The following is a 19,252-nucleotide window of genomic DNA, read 5'->3' as shown; positions in this document are numbered from 1 at the left end:
ATAGTATAGTTTACATAAAAGCTCAACAAGGTGATGGTGATCTTCACATTTCTCCAATCACAGGCAACAAATTACCTCAAATTTGCTTTTGAGTTATTTGCCAAATCAATGCAGAAATAGTTTCAACAGCATAGTCTGAAAATGTTGACTCATTATAGGGAAATCACTTTGTGTTGAGCCGTATGTACTTGAAGTTTGTCTTTAAGGTAAACCTGCACTAAAAAGCATTTGCAAATAATCTTCAGTGTTTGCTTTAAGAATGGGACTATTTGAATGTGAACTGATTTGTAGCTGCATTGTTGTCCTTTGAGGAAACAAAGAACCTCAAAACTTGGCTTCAAAGCTGGTTAAAAATCAAACCAAGGTGTATGTTTCAAGACATTATTGCCCCTAATGGAAAAATTGGCCCACAGCGAAGCACACAACATCAATTACTGTCAGTAACATAATGTTTGTCATTTTTATGGAACTGTGTAACTGGAGACGCATGAGGACAGTTCCCTGGATTTCCTCATCTTCCTCCTTTGATTTACTGCTTACTCTTCAGTGCTGTGGTCTTCTCGAGTCGAGAGACTTTAGTTTGACTTCTTTGACCTCCTTGTTCTTGAACTTTGTGTGTCAGGGGCCATCAAGGGCACGCCATGAAGCTACTAAATCTTAAATGTCGTGGATAAAAAACAAGCCGTGATGAATATTTCTCTTTTGTCGCTTTTTTTCTGCCGTCCTCTGTTGAGATCAGGGCTCAAAAGCACACTTGTCAAGTCTGAACAAATTATATGTTAAGATGAGGCCTTGTGGGATCAAGACAAGTTGATTTATTTACAGCAGAGCCCCAAATCACAAGCAAGTAATAATTTTTTATACATAGTTTGCTTTGGGGATAAAATAAACAAAGCAGGCCCGGGTGGAGGAACGTGTTTCTCGTTAAATAGAAAGAAAAATCGAATGACAAGCTCAAGATGTCAGTGAGGTCTTTAAAACTGGACTCAAAAGCTTCATGATGATTTAATTGTTTTTGCACTGTATTAGAAATATTGGCCGCGCTACTGCCGTGTCTGCGGTCTGTCGTCGTCCATCACCGAGCGCTTCCTGCTACGCTCGTGGCTTGTAAATGTGTTGATCGGCTGCGAGTGGTGATCACGCCTCATTGAGATCTTTACGCACACTTGTTCCAAAGTCTCTTGCTGTGCTTCTGTCTCATTAAACACAATTTTTGACCCTTTCAGGCTTTTTTTTTTTTTACCATGTTCTTTTGTACCATCATAGGTCTTTTGGTTCATTGCAATGTGGGTGATCTAGTAATAGAAAAAGACGTAATTCTGGATAAGAGTGTCAGATAATGGCAATCCAAAATATAATTTTTCTCTTTCTTCATACAGCAGTCGTGAGGCCAGCCACCATCACTCCCACATCTGCTCCTCATACAACTGTCTACAAGATACCAGATGTTCGGCCGCAACCACCCAGAATAAAGACAGACACTTTCCGGAAGACCTCGAGTGGTAGCTCCCCACAGATGAGGGCCGAGGCGGGGAAGACAATTCCAAGAATTGACCCCAGTCGATCACAAACTACCACTTGGAGGAGGATTCAAGAAGTTAGCTTGAATCCTTCCTTCACTGAAGCAGAAACTAACAAGAGCGTCAAAGCTATTGCATCGTCCCAAACTGAGACTGACACTTTAAAGAAGACTAAAGGAATAAAGCTTAATCCTTCCACAACTAACACAGACACTTTCAAGAACATCTCAGGAATTAGACTGGACCAAGTCAAGCCTGATCAGTCCAAAATCAGCAACACTATCGCCACAACTTCCACTGCAACCCAACCGTCAAGAAGACCAGCTGCAGGTGAGAAAAACAGGAGTCTCTACAGGAGAATATTTTATTTTATGTATCAGCGTCTGGTCTTCAAAAGTAATGTAATTTGATATCAAGTTATCCAAAAATAATCAAAATACACATCGTCTTTGCAACACGCCATTGTAAGATTAGTCAATTAACAGACAGACGCTAAATTTTTTGTTAATTAATCATTTTGAGTCATTTTTTAAGAAAAAATGGGCAATGTTCCTCTGATTGCTGCTTCTCAAATGTGAAATTTGAGGACAACATCTCAGGCTTTGGGAAACAGTGAGTGACATTTTTCACCATTTTATGGACCAAATGATTCATCTAAATGAAAATAATTGTTACTTGCAGCCCTAAACTATACAGTAGATGGAACTCCAATATTATTTGCTGCTGATCCTTGGAGATCTTCAGTTTTTTCAAATTATTTGAAGGTTTTTTCCATCCTTTCTTCAATCTTCATAGAAAAAATCTTCCAGAAGCAGGAAAAAAACCAAGAATGCATGAACCAGAGATTTGTAAGATCATTATCTCTGAGACATTGCTCCATGAGCAGTTAATTTGTAGAGCCTTGGTGCAGCGACTTGCAAACTAGAAGAATTTTTTGGTAAATCCTGTAAAATTTTGAATCACTATTGAAGATGTTGAGATCTGCAACAGTAAAACCTCAGAACTCAATCAATAGGAAGGTAAGATGGTTCTGCTAGGTGTTCAGCGCTTTGCAATTTGGGAACTGTGTAAATCTGACCAGTTTGTTTCTCTTAGGATCCGGTCAGTCTTCTGCTGTCAACGTTTCAGCTACATGTGCCAGCAGGCCTTGCTTCCCCGGGGTTCAATGTATCAACCGCAGGCCGCCACACGTCGGCTACGTCTGCGGCCGCTGCCCGCCCGGCCTTTACGGCAACGGACGCATCTGCATGAAGAACGCCAAGGCAGGTAAGGGATATTTTTGCCTCGATTTCTCCAATCAGTTTGCAAATGTGTTTGGTATAAGCTGACATGAATTTCAGGAGTCTATTATTTGCTATGATAAATGTTTTTTAAGTCCTGTAACTGATGGAGCACATTGATTTTTTTTTGTTATTTACAAGCTGAGACTTACTTAAGAAATATTGAAATAGTGACATTTTTGTTGACAACATGCATACAACACCAAAAATGCGATTAAACAATGTATCCATCTTTTTCCTTCTTCTTATTAGCTGAAAACATTTTTTCTATGTTGTTTTTCAATATCTCAAATTTGATGAAAACATCACTCGGCAATGTGAAATCGCTCAGCACATAACGGGCTGGTTTAAAGATCTTTTATTTCATCCTTATGATGTTCTGGTTTCCCTGATGTTGTTTTATGTGTTTGTCCATGTTTGGAGGAATGTCATTTATAGCAGCGATAAATCAGCTAAAGTGGTTAGAAACAGGCCTGGATGTAATAACTACCTTTTGGTACTTTGTCAGCGCTCGGCCGCAAAGTTTCAACAGAAGATTGCTTCATCTTATTTTCTCATGAGGGGAGTGGGGGGTCCGAACAGCACAGAAGAGACAGTTTCAATCCAACTCAAATCCCTTAACTGTGGATCGTGTTTGTCTGGAAAGTCACAAAGTGTTTATGCAGACAAGTCAGTCAGCCTCCAACAAGACAGGAATCAGTTAAATCACTTTGCAAATGCTGCTCCTCTTCCTCTTCTTCTTATCCGTAGTTGTAGGAGGATGGATTCAGATTGCCTCTTACATATTTTTTCAAATATATTTTAAAAATATGAGGAAAACAAAACCAGCACTATGTTGTTGTTCTTTCTTGTTCCCTTTGAGGCCACGAGTTACGATTATTTTCATCATCAATTAATCGTTTAGTCTCTAAAACATCATAAAACTGTGAAAAATATCCATCCCTGTTTCCAAAACTCCAATGTGACGTCTTCAAATGTCTTGTTTTGTCCAACCAACAGTCCAAAACTCAAAGATATTCGGTTTACTATCATGTAAAGTCAAGAATAAGCAGCAAAGTCTCACATTTGAGAACTTGGAACCAGTGAATTCATCAATTATCAAAGTAGTTGCCGATTAAATTTCTGTCAATCGACTAATCGACTAATTGCTGCAGCTCTTGTTCTTTCATTGGGAGTTTTGTAGTCTTGTAGTCTTTATTAACTAAATTTAAACATTTAGTCTTTTACATTACAGTGGCAGCAGAACCACTACATTTATCAAACATATACATTGATAATAACTTACAAAAGTTCAAAGTTGAAGTTGAAGTTGACCCTAAACCTCAGGCTGATGACTTCATCTTTGTTTTCCTGTGTCTGTAACATTTATCGCTTATCATTTTGTCCAGGAAGGAACTGCATGCATGCTCATTTCCAGCAACACTACTTATATATACTGACGTATGATAGAAATCTACAAAACCTCGACACTAAATTATTTTAAAAGGTTTGGCTTTTCAAAGTTGTTCTCCAAGAATTTCTTCAATGTAGAGCTAAATTTGTCTCGTGTTTCCTCAGCGTCCAATCATCTTCATCAGCAGCAGACAGTAAGCAAGTCCAGCAGATCCCCTCACGGAAGCAGCAGCAAGGTATCCCAGCTCCACTTACCCGCCTTGCCCACCAGGCATGGTATCAAACACCTGTCGGCGTCTGTCACCAGAGCGAACCGAGATAACGCCCCACGCCAGGCTCCCGCTTCAGGGCGGGGAGGAGGGACGGGGAGGAGGGAGGCGGTCACTGTCACTTCCAGAGATGTTCCCAGAACATCAGTTGGCGCTCTCCATTTCAGTGCAAACACTCACATCACCCGACAAAGTTCCAACCTCAGATCAGACGCCAGGACATATGGCAGATCTAGTATCACCACCTCCAGGGAGTCTGCGGCTCCCCATGTGACCGTCTCCAAGGTGAGTCATTGTTATTATAAAAGCAGTCATGTTTCGTAAAGGAAAATGTGTAGGTGGATATCAGCATGAGGTAACCTTCCTTCCTTCCAAATCTTTGACTATCTCCCAGCAGTCTGGAGGAGCGTTGACAGGTGCAACACCGGCCAAGGTAACTCCTCCGGCTCCTCACCTCTCCACTGAGTCTGGTGAAGTGATGCAGCACAAAAAAACAACTCAGCCGCAGCTCAACCACCTGGCGTCCACCCAGGTCAAACCCTGGACCCCTCCAAGATCCGCCCTCCCGCTTACAGCAGCCCTCACCGCCCTGTCTTATTCGCTGTCCGAGTCTGAGTACTCTGCAGATGGAGACGAAACAGAGCCTGGTTCTGAAGATCAAGAGCTGCCGCCAGTGATCCCAGCACTGACCCTCACAACGCCAGGCAAGACGGTCTACAGCTCCCCCCTGCAGAGAGCGACCCCCATCCAGCCAGGAGTTAGGAGTGCTACAACAGCAGAGAAACACATGATGTCATGTGCTGACCGGCCGTGTTTTCCTGGCGTCCAATGTGAACCAGCCATGGATGGAGGTTTCCACTGTGGGAGGTGTCCTGTTGGATACACCGGAGATGGACGGGCCTGTCGAGGTACAGCTCCATGTCTTCAACACCACTGACATTGACAATCATTTAATGATACGGAGGAATGTGCAGAATGTTTGTCATGTTTGGCTGCTCAGGGTCCTTTAATTAGCTCCTTGTCTGCAATCAACAGCTTGACGTGTTGTTGATTGACAAAGACTGTTACGATGCCGTCACAGTCGCCTTCAATCCAACGAAACTGCCCTGCACTTATCACCAAAAACAACTGCAATGTCATATGTTTAACATAAGTAGTAAAGAAATCTAACTGAAATTAATGAGACATTAGCAGAGACTAGTGTGATTGCACATAAAGGCTTTAAGAGCAGAGGTTGAATGATTGAATAAACTGACCAGAAACCCTCCAAGGCCACTGCAATAGTTGGATTTTTACAAACTCTACTCTGAAGACTTGCTATCAGAATAGCAAAGACAATTTATTTAGATAATTTGTCTTATTCAGTATTTCCAAAATCCAGAAAATAGTTTCTTTATGGTTTCACCCATTAGCATTTAGGCTAGCGCTTTGAGTCAATAAATTAAACAGGTTTAACATCTCCACTGGGCCTCCTGTCTGTGTCTCCAGCTGTTTGCAGGCATACATGCGGGAGGAACATGGAGTGCGCGGCGCCAAATACGTGTCGCTGCAAACCGGGCTACACTGGATTCGACTGTCAGACAGGTAAATGTATTTATTTGTATTATCTATCTATTCTAAGTCTTTACTTTTTGTTTTCCTTTGTTAATTTTTGTGTTTTCATGTTTTCTTGTAGCAATTTGTGAGCCGGAGTGTATGAACGCAGGAGCTTGCATTGCTCCGGGTGTGTGTCAGTGTGTCGGGGGTTTTCATGGAGAAACCTGTCAGGAAGGTAAAGCTTCCTCTTTTTACTGGTTTTTACCATCAGTCTGTAAACATAGCTGCACGTTCCCATAACATTACAAATAAATGTATGGAAGAAACTGCTATATACAACATCCTGAGTTTTTTTTTCTTTTGATATTCATCTTTATTCTTTTAAATTTGTCATAATTTGTATTAAGTAAACTGTATCAAATAAAAAACTATCACATTTAACAAAAATATAGCAGTATTCAACAATTACGATGGCACATATGCTTATAAATTAACTATTATAAATGATCAAACTGATTGAAATGCATGTCTGCAGCTCTGTGCAGGTTACCTTGTGAAAACGGAGGCACCTGTGTTGGACTGCAGACTTGTTCCTGTCCTTATGGTTTTGTTGGACCTCGGTGTGAAACCAGTGAGTTCCCAGTTTATTTGTACGTAGTTATTCAAGCTCAAAGGACAAAATATTAGATGTTAATTTATCTTAGAATATGAGCAGAAAACCTCAATATGATGTTTCAGTCTTTCATAAAGTCACATTAAAGGAAGTATTTATAAGAAAAAACACAGAAAAGCCAAAAGTTAGTGTAAGACTGTAGACCTGTAAATGGTGCTTTTTGAGTAAACGGTGTGTAATATCAGAGTTTTTATCCCCTGAGCTGACTACACTATCATGATTGTGATAAATACTACTTTTTTGTTGATCACAGTGGTGTGTAGCCGCCACTGTCACAACGGAGGCCAGTGTGTGTCACCGGACGAGTGCATGTGTCCATCAGGCTGGACTGGACGAACCTGTGAGATAGGTGAGTGTGTATATGTGTGTGTGTGTGTGTGTGTGTGTGTGTGTGTGTGCTGACCTCTGAGTGCTAATGACGTCCGTCTCTCTCTCTCTCTCCAGCTCTTTGCTCTCCGGTCTGTCTGAACGGAGGTCTGTGCGTTCGGCCGAACACCTGCGACTGTCCTCACGGTTTCTACGGCGCACAGTGTCAGAACGGTAAACGTCCATCAGTCAGTCAAACAGTATTCAAGCATTCGTTGAGTCATTCTTAATTAAAGCACAGTGCAAAGGCTGAATTTACATATGCATCCTCTTCTTTCTGCAGCCGTCTGCAGTCCTCCCTGTAAGAACGGCGGTCTGTGTATGAGGAACAACGTCTGCTCCTGCGTGCAGGGATACATCGGGAGGCGCTGTGAGAAAAGTCAGTCCAATTTATTTCCAATTCTTTTGTTTGTTGTCTGGCACTATTTCCCTCCATTCTCTTCTTTCAGTTTTTCCTCCCTCACTTCTTCCTTAACCATTATTCTCTTCATCCTTTTCCTACTTTGCCATCATGATGTCCTTCTTCTTTATCATCCTCTCTCCTTCTCACTCTTGAGGAGGTTTTGCCATGCAGCGCCAAAAAACAACACAAACCACGACAGTTGGCAATACAGGACACCACATCAACAAACAACGTTGTTTAAAATACATAAATACAGCAGAAAATAGCAGCACAGCTCCCCCAACATAAATCTCTTCTGCTGTTCTCAGTTTGTTAGCCAGTCTAGAGATTCTGTCATCGATATAATCAATCTTTAATGAAAAATCTCACTCTGTGATATGAGAACGTACATGAAAAGAGACATTTTTGTGCCCAAAAAAAGGGTAAATAGCTGGACAATGTTGAGTGTCCGTATTTCACAAAACTTGCAGGAAGTGAGCAAGGTTTGATCATTTCACAACAGGAGTCAGACTGCTCTTCATCTATTCTTTTTCTCTCTCTCTCCAGGTGTGTGCGAGCCCATGTGTATGAACGGCGGCAGGTGTGTGGGCCCAGATGTTTGTGATTGTCCGTCAGGTTGGCGAGGAAAGAGATGTGATAAACGTGAGTGAAGAACAAGATCCGTCCAGATACAAAATGCTTTTACGTTTACATCATCATCGTCGTCGTGGTCTTCCAGGTGTTGAATGTTATGATGCATCAGCGTGAACACCTGAACATCTCCGACCGCCTTTCATCGAGCACAAAGTCTCACCACCAGGCGTTCGTCTCATGTCGACCCTGATCGTCTAAAATGGTCTAGAGGCAGTGCATTCTCAAAGTCTGACACTGACTTATATTTGTTCACATTTTAGTAAACTGGCACCATGAAAAGTATGCTGAATGAGCTATTAGCAGCTCCTGTTTGCAGTGTAACCATGGTAACACAGACAACTATCACTGGATTACTTTGATATTGCAGAAAACTTAAAAACGTGATGATTATCAGGCAAGTTCTGAAGCATCTTTCTAAGCAGGTTTAAGGATGTTTATTCATGAAATAATGATATCTTCAGGAAGTGTATCATGTCTGTGTGTTCAGAAAAACCACCAAGTTATTCCCCTTTATGACTTCGCTGCATCATAAGCATCAGAAAACAGTTTTTAGGTCTTTTGTCAGAAGTCGGAGTTCTTTTTTAAGTTCTTAGGAACAAGTCCAACTCTTCATTTGTCAAGTCAAGATGCAAGTCGATCAGTTCAGGATGCTGATCATTAATATGACATAACACTTGTGTTGCCTTCCAGCCAGCTGCCTGCAGAAGTGTCTGAACGGAGGCGAGTGTGTGGGTCCCAACATCTGCCATTGTGCGGCGGGATGGCAAGGCATGCTGTGTCAGATCCGTGAGTGTTCACCAAATCTGATATGTAGACATTTATTCTGATCAGGAATCTCTGTACAATAACAGATTTACTGTCCGTACGAGTGGTTCAGACCTGCCGAACGAGTCATAAACACATAGTCTGACTCTCTTCACAAGCGGGAGAAACACTTGTTTGACTTATAATCTTAATCTGAATGAATTTAGAGTTTATTGTGTTGTATTATGTGTTATTTCTCAGCTCACTGTGAGCAGAGGTGTCTATACGGCAGCCGCTGTGTCCGACCAAACGTCTGCGCCTGCCGGAGTGGATACTCAGGTTCTCTCTGCTCCAAGAGGGTAAGAAAGAGTGAAGATGGGGAGTCATTTTAAAAAGGAAAAGTGAGGTTTAGCATGTGAGTAGTACTATTAGGAAGAGACTGGGATTTACCACCACACCACTCATCTAAAACTGTGTTTCTCCAATGACTTAAACTCAAAAAATGTTGCGTTTTTATAAGTTTTCCAATCTGGATTTAAGCTACACCTCAGAAGAATGTGCAGGAAGGTACATAAAGGAATATTTTCACTGCTACATTTTTCCCACATGTGAGTCTGAAGACTTGTACATAAAGAAAACTGGAAACACGTGAAAATCAGGTGAATTGAACAGTTACAGATGATGTAAATTGAAGGGGGGGCGATGACAACAGCTGTGCAACAAAACTCCAAATGTTTGGATGGACGGTTTGAAGTGATCGAAGCAAAATACGGCGGCACTTTTCTCTCTGGTTGTGAAAACAAACATGCCAAAAAAATTCTTGGTTTCAGTTTGAGAGCTCATTAAACATTTTTTTTTAAAAAAAAAAACCTAGCAGCTGTTCATCTTTTTTTAGGTCCAGCTCTTTTGTTTGAGGTTGAAACTTTTTCAGCAGGAGAAAATCAATCTTAGAGTTTCTGTAAAGAAAAGATAAATGTGTTACTGCGAGAAGAAGTTATGAATGTAAACCTTTCTGATATTTAGACTTTCTACATGACATGAATGCTAATGCTAATGCTAATTCATTTAGGAAGTCCAGAAGATACCTGGAATGAGGAATAGAACATAGCATCTTTAATATTTGATGTTTTTTAAATCGTTGTTGCTCTTAAAATGTTTATCTTATTGCATTATAAAACCTCTGATTCTTGTTTTTCTAGCTCCCTATTGCTCAAGGCTGACACCAGCTAATGACCAGCAAACACCAAACAGCTGGAGTTCAATCAGAACCGATAAAAACCGTGATCCAGAGCCATCAGAATAAAGCATCGTCTGAACAAAACCCAAAAAAAACAAAAAACAAAACAACAAAGTGACCTGACTCTCTCTGCTTCTCGTTCAGCTGCAAAGTTCCAGGAAATCACACACAGTTGTTTTTCTTTTTTTTTTTTGGAAACAAAGCAAAGCAGAAAGGTCTGACTGTGAAGGTTAAAGGTCACCGTCTCGCTCACAGAGATAAGAGGGAGGATATCAGTTTCATCTCTGTGCTTCGTAGCTGAGCGCAAAAACTGGAAGAAGGGGAAAAATGCATCTTTTAATAACTCGATAGCGCTCAAAAAATAGAAATTGAATAATGAGTCATACAGCTGAAGCTATTTTTGACAGTTTATTTGTTTGTCCTGCAACTCTGCACAACATCTCCAGCTACGGCAAGAGTTGCCACGTCGCTGTAATACATAGAAAATCAGGCTTTTATCTTTATAAACATACTGTAAGAGAATTTGACCACTATGATGGAGCCAGAAATACTTCAAAAACCACTAAAACATGTGAGCAAAGCAGCTTTAGAGCTAACTAAGCTAGCTGTTTCCCACCTGCTTCCAGTCTTTATGCTAAGCTAGGAAAATACAACCTGGATTTCACAATTAGGTTACTTCAGGTCAGTCAGTGTCTTTAAATGAGTCTCACAACTTTATCTGTATTGAATCACTGCTACGTAAGTTTTAAACAGCAGATTTATTACTTTTTGACCAAAACCTCCAAACAAACATGAAACATAAATGTATAATATTTTGTTCATCTGTCAGATGGACACTTTTTTTTTTATTTGTTCAGGTTTTACACTACGAACCCAAACCTCTGTATGAGTATTTATTTATTTGTTTGTTTGGTATTTATGGGCAGAAATACGTGTCACCAGAAACTGAATTTGAATCATTTATATTTGAATTTGGATTGTTTAACTTGAATTATTGCATTAAAAATGTATTAGTTTGGAACTGAATTGAATATAATATTATGAAATTGAATTTAGTTGCTTCTCACAATTCAAATTCAGCTCACTGAGAGACATCCGGCCGTTGAGGAAGAGCAATCGAGTGCAGATTGACAGATTCATAGATGATATACATTGGTTGTGCTTCAATATGCTGAAAACTGACAGCCTTCAGTATGTATGATGTCCAGAGAACTGAGGGGAATTTTTACACAATTTCAAAAATGATGAAATGAAATTTACAATACGATTGTATTAACAGACGCTCACTCAGGCCAAAATGTTACCACGGTGACGGATCAGCTGCAAAACTCAAGTAAAGTAATTTTTCTCCAAAATAGCAAGACATAAAACTACAGTTTTTACACAGAACAGAGAAAAAACTTTACTCTTTTGGAATATCTAGCTCCCATTGGCTGCTGATATCGTCGATAAGGAGTTCTATGAATCTGCACTCGATTGCTCTTCCTCAATGCAATTATCCAAGTTGAGTGATTCAAATTCAAATATAAATGATTCAGATTCAGTTTCCAGTGACTCATATTTCTACTCATAGATATTGTCGCATATTTCTTGTTGTATATATCTTAGTCAATGTATAATCTGTGTTATTTCTTATTAAAGCTTTGTTTAATGGTTGTTTTGTAAGAAAAACTAATAAAGATCCTTTTGAGGTTTAATTTTTCCTCAGATTTTTGGTAATTGAAATGAATATTCCTCTTCAAATGTTGGTTATCCACTAGGTTTGTTGTTTATGAAACTTTAAAGGTTGCAATCAAACCTGCAGTTTACATTCTTTGGTTTTCAACATTTTGACTTCTTTGTCTTTTTGAATGTGGTTTCTTTGACGTCACGATGAAGTTAGCCGAACAGGAATTAGGAAATGTCGAATTATTCAAATTAGAAGCAGCTTTTTTCTGCTGGACAGAGTTTTATATTTTTGGAGCCAAGGAAGCACAAACTAAGGCATAAATCTTGGTTTAGTCATAGACTCAGACCTGAAGAATAAACCAAGAATTAAAGGACTTATATCTAAAACTTCAGTAGTCTCGCCTAATGTAACAGTGTCTTTACAGGTTGATCAGACAGCTGCAGCTGATTTAAAGTCCTCAATAAAACCAAGACAGCGGATCACATCAGTCCAGTTCTCAGATCTTTATACAAGGTTCCTGTCTGTCAAAGAAATGCTTTTAAAATACTACTGTTGAGTTTACAAAGCGCTGAATCTGCTGTTATGAACCGTTCAGACCTCTCAGACACGTCAGAGTCTCTCTGAAGCAGTTTTTTTTTTTTTTTTTTGCTCCGCACATCTGAACAAACTCCCATAAAACTGCAGGTCTGAAGACTTTCCTGTTTGCTGCCTTACAGGATATTAAAGTGAAGTTTGGACTATTTATTCATATCATGCACTGAAGCTGCACTGTGCTTTTTATTCTCCTGTTTTATCTGCCTTATTCTATTCAAAGATCCAATCCAGACATGTTTAAGATGTAGCTAAAATACTCTACTTAAAAAATACTTAAAAATACTCTACTTAATAAAATAATTTGTGTCCAATATGTTTTTTCAACACAGAAAAAATCAGTTATCTCATTAAAATCCATAAAATAAAATAAAAGTTTCCACATGACACTTGTGTAAAGCTGCATACTGGATCACGATTGGCTCCAAACTAGTGATGATGTCACAAACACTGAGATTTAAGATGAGTGAATGTGAAAAAAAAACTGCACAGAAAAGAGAAATTAAATGTAATAATAATTAATATAAACTTGACTTGTTTTGCCTTTTGGCTAATAGGTCAGACATCAAAAACATGCACAATATAATAACTGTATTAGACAAATTATAGCATCTTACCTCTTGTATATGACATTATTTCTGTGAGAAGAAGAATCAGCTTCACCATAACCTCTTATTAACAGCTGTTCATGCAGCTGAGGGCCTTCAACATGGCCACCAGATGTTTTCCATCACCTCAAAGTACAGAGTCAGTAAAACATGATAAGAAGAAGAAGTGTTTATGGTTTGTTTACGACACCGTGTGTTGCATTTTTTAATGTCCTGGGGTTTTTTTTCCTGCACTAGTTGGTCGTCAGCAGCAGCGGAGAAGCATTTGACTTTGCTGCAGGGGCCAGACAAGTTCACAGCCAGCGGGTCGGGGCCACGGGGGCCCGCGAGGAAATGAGGATTAAAAGATTAATGAGGCCGCATTAGCTACGCACCAATTAGGATTCCACTCTACCAGCTTCTGCCTGACTCTGGCTCTGCTCTGCCTCGGGTTTTTTTTTTTGTTTTTTTGTTTTAAACAATGGATTAGGATGAAGTTGGATGGTTTGTTAGACCACAGCAGGAGCAACAAGCTTGACCCTTTGTTGATATTTCTTTCTATTATTCTCATCACTGAATGGTTTTAGTAGCTTCATTGTACACTATTTATAATCTAGCCTTCAAAGGTGCTCACTTTTCCTAAAGTTTATATGATATCGCTGCTAGATCTGTTCTTCTAACCGCTTTTGCCCTCCTGTTACAGGCATAATCCTGCAGTATGGTGACCTCTGACCTCAAGCAGTTACTGCATATATTATGTTTTAGTTGCTTACTTATTGGAAAAAGATTAGAGGCTGCAAATCCTCAATATTTTGCAACAGAAAAGGGGTTTACTGCCCTCTGGTGGCAATAATAATAACGTCAGGAACATAAAAAATGCACAGAAATAAAGACAAAACTCTAAAATTAAAGATATAGGCCTAAAGAGTTCAAGAAATAAAGCAGCTGAGTGGAGATTTAAATTATTAATTAATTAACAAGACAACATCAATAAGCTTAAATTAATTTCCCCTTCCTGATGTGATTGGGAAAGAAATCGACAACCTGCCTTGAAGGTTGCTCCGAGCCTTTACAGCAGCACACGACAGGCAACGTCCGTTCACAGATATTTATATCCACCCCCAAAGATGGCACTGGGCAAGGTGGAGCAGGAGGAGGGGGGGGGGGGTGTATATGTCCATCATGGTGGGCACAGACAGTACGGGTACACCTGGACTGTTCACTCAGTGGTAGCTCAGAGCCGCCAGCCAAGGCAGCAAAGTTATCCTCCGTCCTGGACGCCAACAGACAGGACACACACACACACACACACACACACACACACACACACACACACATAAACACACACACACTAGTTATTAGTAACCCACAATGACTAAACTGGAAGTTCATCAACACTGAAGTCTGAATGATAGTTTGTTGAGTTAAAGGAACTCAGCTAAGGAAGGTCAAAATGTCCCCTAAACAGATGATCAAAGAGGTTTAATGAGGAAAATGTGACACTTTTTTCTTCAATTTCCAACTTTTTGTCGCTCCAGTGAAAGCATCACAGCTGGCTTTGCTTCCTGATTGGCTGCTTTAACTAAAGAATGGCTGAAATCGGTCCAGTCAGACGTTTTGTAGCCTTAACCTCAAATCATAGCCTTTATCTACTCGTGTAATTTTGTGATGTGTCCGTCACTGCAAACCACAGACACCCAGTATAGTATAAACACAACCACATCCTTTGTCCACCCTGATGACCACATCTGTGTATCTGGGCCTTAACTTGCAGCAGTTTTTTTTTTAGCAAAACGCAAGTGTAACCCAGTGAAAGCACAACTAGCTCGTTAACATATACAGTTCTGATGATGTAGGGTAAGAATATCGCATGTGTGCAACGCAGGTTTTCAGATGAAACTGACTGCACACTGAAGAAGATATAACCCAAACGTTTGTACACAAGTTTGATGTAGAAAACTACTGATTTGGGTGTGTGAACCCTCTTTTGTGTTAATGTATTTTAGAAAACTACAATAAATAATCCCCAATACACACAGTCTGCAGTTTGTACGTTCATCCAGATACCAGTAGCCAGTTAATCCATTATAGGAGGATATGAGGGAGAAATTCATATATGACTTTCTTTGTTTTATTTTACCATAATTTGAGTGACATTTTTGTAGATAAATTGATCAATTAAGAACATCCCAGAGTATGGAGTGAATCCCAGTATGATCCAGAACTACTAAGCCTAAATAGCCTTTTAATCCTGTTTTAAAAGCTGGATATTTCTTGTTAAAATTCTAAATATCAGTCAAAATATCATTATTTTTGATCTGTAAAGACGTGTATCGGCCTTGAGGGAGGCCCCATATCGGTCGAGCCTAATTTAAACCTGTATCCTCCAGACCACAACAGGTGTCCCCTCCTCCCCTCCCTTTAGGCTCCACCTGTCTTCCCTTTTCCGCGGCGGGCTGGCGACCCAGAAAGCAGCCGTCATTCATTAGTAATGGTATGCCGATCCGCCGGGGGGCCGGCCGGCGCAAACCCCCCTCCGTCACCAGATCGGCGGCAGCTGCTCGGCCCCCCGGTGCTATTTTCACCCTCAGGATAAAGTGATGTGCAACCTCCGCCCGCCCGCACGGCCCCAGCAGCTCCAGTCAGACCCGAACAGAGCCAGGATGAAGTCCACAGGCAGCGCGCAGCCCGACGGCTTCACCTCCGACCTGGACGACCTGGACAGCGGCAGCGGCAGCGACAGCTCCGATGGGAAGTCCACCGGCGGCTGCAGCCCGCGCAGAGAGCCGGGGGAGGAGGCAGCCGCCGGAGGTGGTTCCCGTGCCGGGGCGCCGAGACGGAGGAGAAGGCGGAGACGGAGCAGCGGCGGAGGTAGAGGAAGCGGTGGAGACGCTCATTTGCCCGGCGTCAGCAAACAGCGGCAGGCGGCCAACGCGCGGGAGCGGGACAGGACGCACAGCGTGAACACCGCCTTCACGGCGCTCCGCACTCTCATTCCCACCGAGCCCGCCGACAGGAAGCTCTCCAAGATAGAGACGCTGCGTCTGGCCTCCAGCTACATCTCCCACCTGGCCAACGTGCTGCTGCTGGGGGAGGACTGCCGGGACGGACAGCCATGCGTCCGCTACCAGAGCATCCTGCACGGCTCCGCTGCGCTCAGCGCGCCGTCCCTGCGGCCCATCTGCACTTTCTGCCTCAGCAACCAGAGGAAGCTGGTGAGTTTACACCTGTATCCTGGTTGAATAAAGGCAAAAAATGGGCCCAATCCTGTATTTCAAGATTTGCACAGGTTCTCACTTTTACACTTATCTGGACAAAATATCTCTCCATCCGGTTAAACTGTTGTTTTTTTTTAAATAGAGCAGATAATGTCACTTCTGCAAATTGCATCATCTTTATAATATTTTTCAGCTGCTGACTTTGTTTAAAATGCATGTTGAGGTATGTTTTGAAGATGATTTGTGTAGGTCAAAGTGGCACCTGTTTCTCCAAAGTGATTGACACCACAAAAGGAAGCTGGAGCCTTCTAAGTCCTGAGTTTCAGACTAGATCTTCTGTGTGTGCGTGTGTGTGTGTAGCCTGTGTGACCCATTTCGTCTCCTAAAAGAAAAATAATCACCACTTAGTGTACAAATGTGGCATGAAGTCTTAAAAACAATATATATATATATATATATATATATATATATATAATTTTGTTGTTAAAGGGCAGCAGGCAGCTTCAGTTTAAGTCTTATAGATACAGAATTTAACTCCAAAATGTAGTTTTGATCCATTGTGGAGTTAAATTCTGCATCTATAAAACATGTTATACTGTAGATAAGAAATTCTCTTCCAATTTGTACTCATAAGTTTTATGTTTAAGATGATTTTTATCCTAAATACACGTGCGTAGTAGTGGATTAGAAGTGTTTACATTACTTGTGTCTGGCTGGACACCTTGCAGTTATAAATAGAGACTAGAATCTGGCACAAGATCAGCAACATTATGTCACTATTACCTTTAAAACGTATTTCACTTTTTGCTATCACAGCTAGCTAAATTTAAGTTTTTTTTCTGGTGTCATGCACAAACGTATTAGTCTCATAAAGTCTTCAAATATTAAGTAAAAGATACAAATTAGGTCATTGGATGAAGTTTAATTAAGCATCTTTCTGACTGTAACAACTAAAAATTAGTTGCAAATAAGTAACCGATCAATAAAAGGATTATAGGAAGAAATATATTCATTTATATATACAAATATGAATATTAATGAACAAACTAATTAATAACTGTGATTTGGAGGCTGAAAAGGACACTGACTTGTTAAAAATGGACATTATCGTTATCAGGATTCATGTCATGGTGCTTTCACTGAACTGTGTTTGTGGTAAAAATGACCGTTTCTTTGCCTCCACAGCTCAGAGATGGAGGGAAGCACTCAGCTGCTGTGTGAAGCCAAGACGAGGAGTCCACTTTTATGTCGTTTACATGTAGACACGTGGTGTAAAAATCCCACTTTGTACATATATAAATAAATGTATTTATTTTTGGATTAGTTTTAGAAAAAAAACCAAAGAAAGAATCAACACTGAAAAGCACTTTCTGTCCACGTTCGTGTGCTTCTGAACCTCTGTGTTTTGGTTGAGCTGTAACCTGAGCCGATGTGTAAAGTTGCACCTGACGGGGGGCTATTTTGGTCCCACAAATAGTACAACTACCCCCCAACCCCCCACCCTATGTCTGACTCCTAAAAAAAAAAGCCTGGTCACCTTCAGTCACATGAAGCAAACTGAAGAGCAGCTACCGCAGCGGTTGCTGTCAGTTGAGTGGCGTTAACGCTGCCTTCAAGTGCTGTTGGAAATATCGCAAGCGCCATTAACTGATCAATTAACACCGGTGGAGACACATTTTCTCTCCGCCTGTTAAAACATCACATAACATCTCAGGAATCAGAAATGTTCCAGTTGTGTTTACAGCTTTATCGAGTTGATCACAAGCAAAATGTAGTTTGTATTGAAGCCTGACTGATACCAGTATTTATATGATGGTTTAAATGATCTGGCAACGATATCTTGGCAAACATATTAATGAAGATATGTAGTGAGCAGGACAATAGCGTCACTGCTACTTATTTAGTGTTTAAAGGGGACGTATCGAGCACATTTCCAGGTGTATATTTATTTATATTCTGGGGCTCTACTGGAATATCTTTGTGTGATTTACGGTTAAAAACTCCTTATTTTTTCTCATACTGGTCCTTTATGCAGCCCTTCAGTTCAGCCTCTGTCTGAAACAGGCCGTTTTAGCTCCTGTCTCTTTAAGACCTGCCTCCTAATGAGCCCACTCTGTTCTGATTGGCTTCTCTCAAAATATAAACTTCTCACATACATCCGTACATGTTTGAACCCGAATCTGATCTGAAATACGCAAGCGGACAATGCAAACAACTTTAGCAACAAAGACTACAAAGATGGTGGGCATGTGCGAACAATCTGATGTCATCACGAGGAGGAAGTAGAGGTAGAGCAGTTTGAAGCCCTGAACTTTGACTTACAGGGAGCGTTTTTGCATATGTTCACCGCAAGTTTTGGAACTTTGACCACGTTTGACATCTGACGTCATAATAAAAAAAAAATTCTAAAAAGCATGATACATCCCCTTTAACGATATACTTTAAGTTACTATTGGCAGATAATGTTCGCCAATACTGGTCAAACAAATGTATCAACTGGGCTTTAGCTGGTATGATATTCTACATGACATGCATGTTATTATCGTACCTTATTATGATGCATTTTTCGCTACTACACACCAATACAAATTTTCTGTTTGTTAAATAACTACAAAACTGTCAGAAAACCTGGCAGGTTGATTTTTAGGTGAGTAGTTTTTTTTTTATTTTTATTTTATTTTAATGCCGTTGAAACCCAAAATGTCCTCCTCAAAAGAAACAAAACTCATGGTTGAGTTTCAAAGAGTTTACTTAACAGTAAATATAAGGAAATTTGGGTGTAACTTGAATATGTTTTAATGAATTTTGGTTAATGTCAGGGAGATTTCTCTTAGTTTTATGAAAAAAAAAAGAAATAATAGTAAATATTTGTCCTGGTTGAGTTCACACTAATCGTGATTTTCCATAAGTGACACTACACAAACGTGGTTTTCGTGAGATCAGGCTCAGTTAAATCTGACAGCTTTAGTTTTGGTGGCTTGACGTCACTTTTCAGCCACTGTGAAAATAAATCACGACCTGCAAAGGGCACAGGAAGAAAAACTTTTACTTAATTAGTGTTTTAAATTTAAACATAATCTGCAAAAAAAAAGTACATAATTGTGTTTTTTTCTTGATATTTTTCCATCAGGTTT

At 40.4% G+C, this 19,252-nt stretch overlaps 2 protein-coding genes across 3 annotated transcripts in view; both read left to right on the top strand.

Annotated features, from left to right (window-relative positions):
- Positions 1–10,251, top strand: part of si:ch211-246m6.5 (von Willebrand factor D and EGF domain-containing protein) — a 32,331-nt gene extending 22,080 nt beyond the window's left edge. The window contains exons 20-33 of one of the 2 annotated variants that reach the window (XM_042404563.1): positions 1,380–1,850; positions 2,616–2,786; positions 4,358–4,746; positions 4,859–5,369; positions 5,950–6,045; positions 6,137–6,232; positions 6,533–6,628; positions 6,924–7,019; positions 7,115–7,210; positions 7,320–7,415; positions 7,986–8,081; positions 8,763–8,858; positions 9,078–9,175; positions 10,016–10,251. In XM_042404563.1, the coding sequence (XP_042260497.1) occupies positions 1,380–1,850; positions 2,616–2,786; positions 4,358–4,746; positions 4,859–5,369; positions 5,950–6,045; positions 6,137–6,232; positions 6,533–6,628; positions 6,924–7,019; positions 7,115–7,210; positions 7,320–7,415; positions 7,986–8,081; positions 8,763–8,858; positions 9,078–9,175; positions 10,016–10,036 (2,429 nt within the window). In that variant the 3' untranslated portion in view covers positions 10,037–10,251. Of the gene's footprint in view, positions 1–1,379; positions 1,851–2,615; positions 2,787–4,357; positions 4,747–4,855; positions 5,370–5,949; positions 6,046–6,136; positions 6,233–6,532; positions 6,629–6,923; positions 7,020–7,114; positions 7,211–7,319; positions 7,416–7,985; positions 8,082–8,762; positions 8,859–9,077; positions 9,176–10,015 lie in introns of both variants that reach the window. The other variant, XM_042404562.1, reaches the window with a different exon arrangement.
- Positions 10,252–15,295: 5,044 nt separating this feature from the next.
- si:ch211-246m6.4 (basic helix-loop-helix transcription factor scleraxis) lies at positions 15,296–18,088 on the top strand. Its single transcript, XM_042404570.1, has 2 exons — positions 15,296–16,115; positions 17,304–18,088. The coding sequence occupies exons 1-2, from the start codon at positions 15,501–15,503 to the stop codon at positions 17,337–17,339; spliced, it is 651 nt and encodes a 216-aa protein (XP_042260504.1). The 5' UTR covers positions 15,296–15,500; the 3' UTR covers positions 17,340–18,088.
- Positions 18,089–19,252: the final 1,164 nt, after the last annotated feature.

Source organism: Thunnus maccoyii, chromosome 24 (genome assembly GCF_910596095.1).
Source record: "Thunnus maccoyii chromosome 24, fThuMac1.1, whole genome shotgun sequence".
NCBI classification, from domain to species: domain Eukaryota; kingdom Metazoa; phylum Chordata; class Actinopteri; order Scombriformes; family Scombridae; genus Thunnus; species Thunnus maccoyii.
The sequence above is the reverse complement of the archived record's forward strand: the minus strand, read 5'-3'. Positions and strand labels throughout refer to the sequence as shown.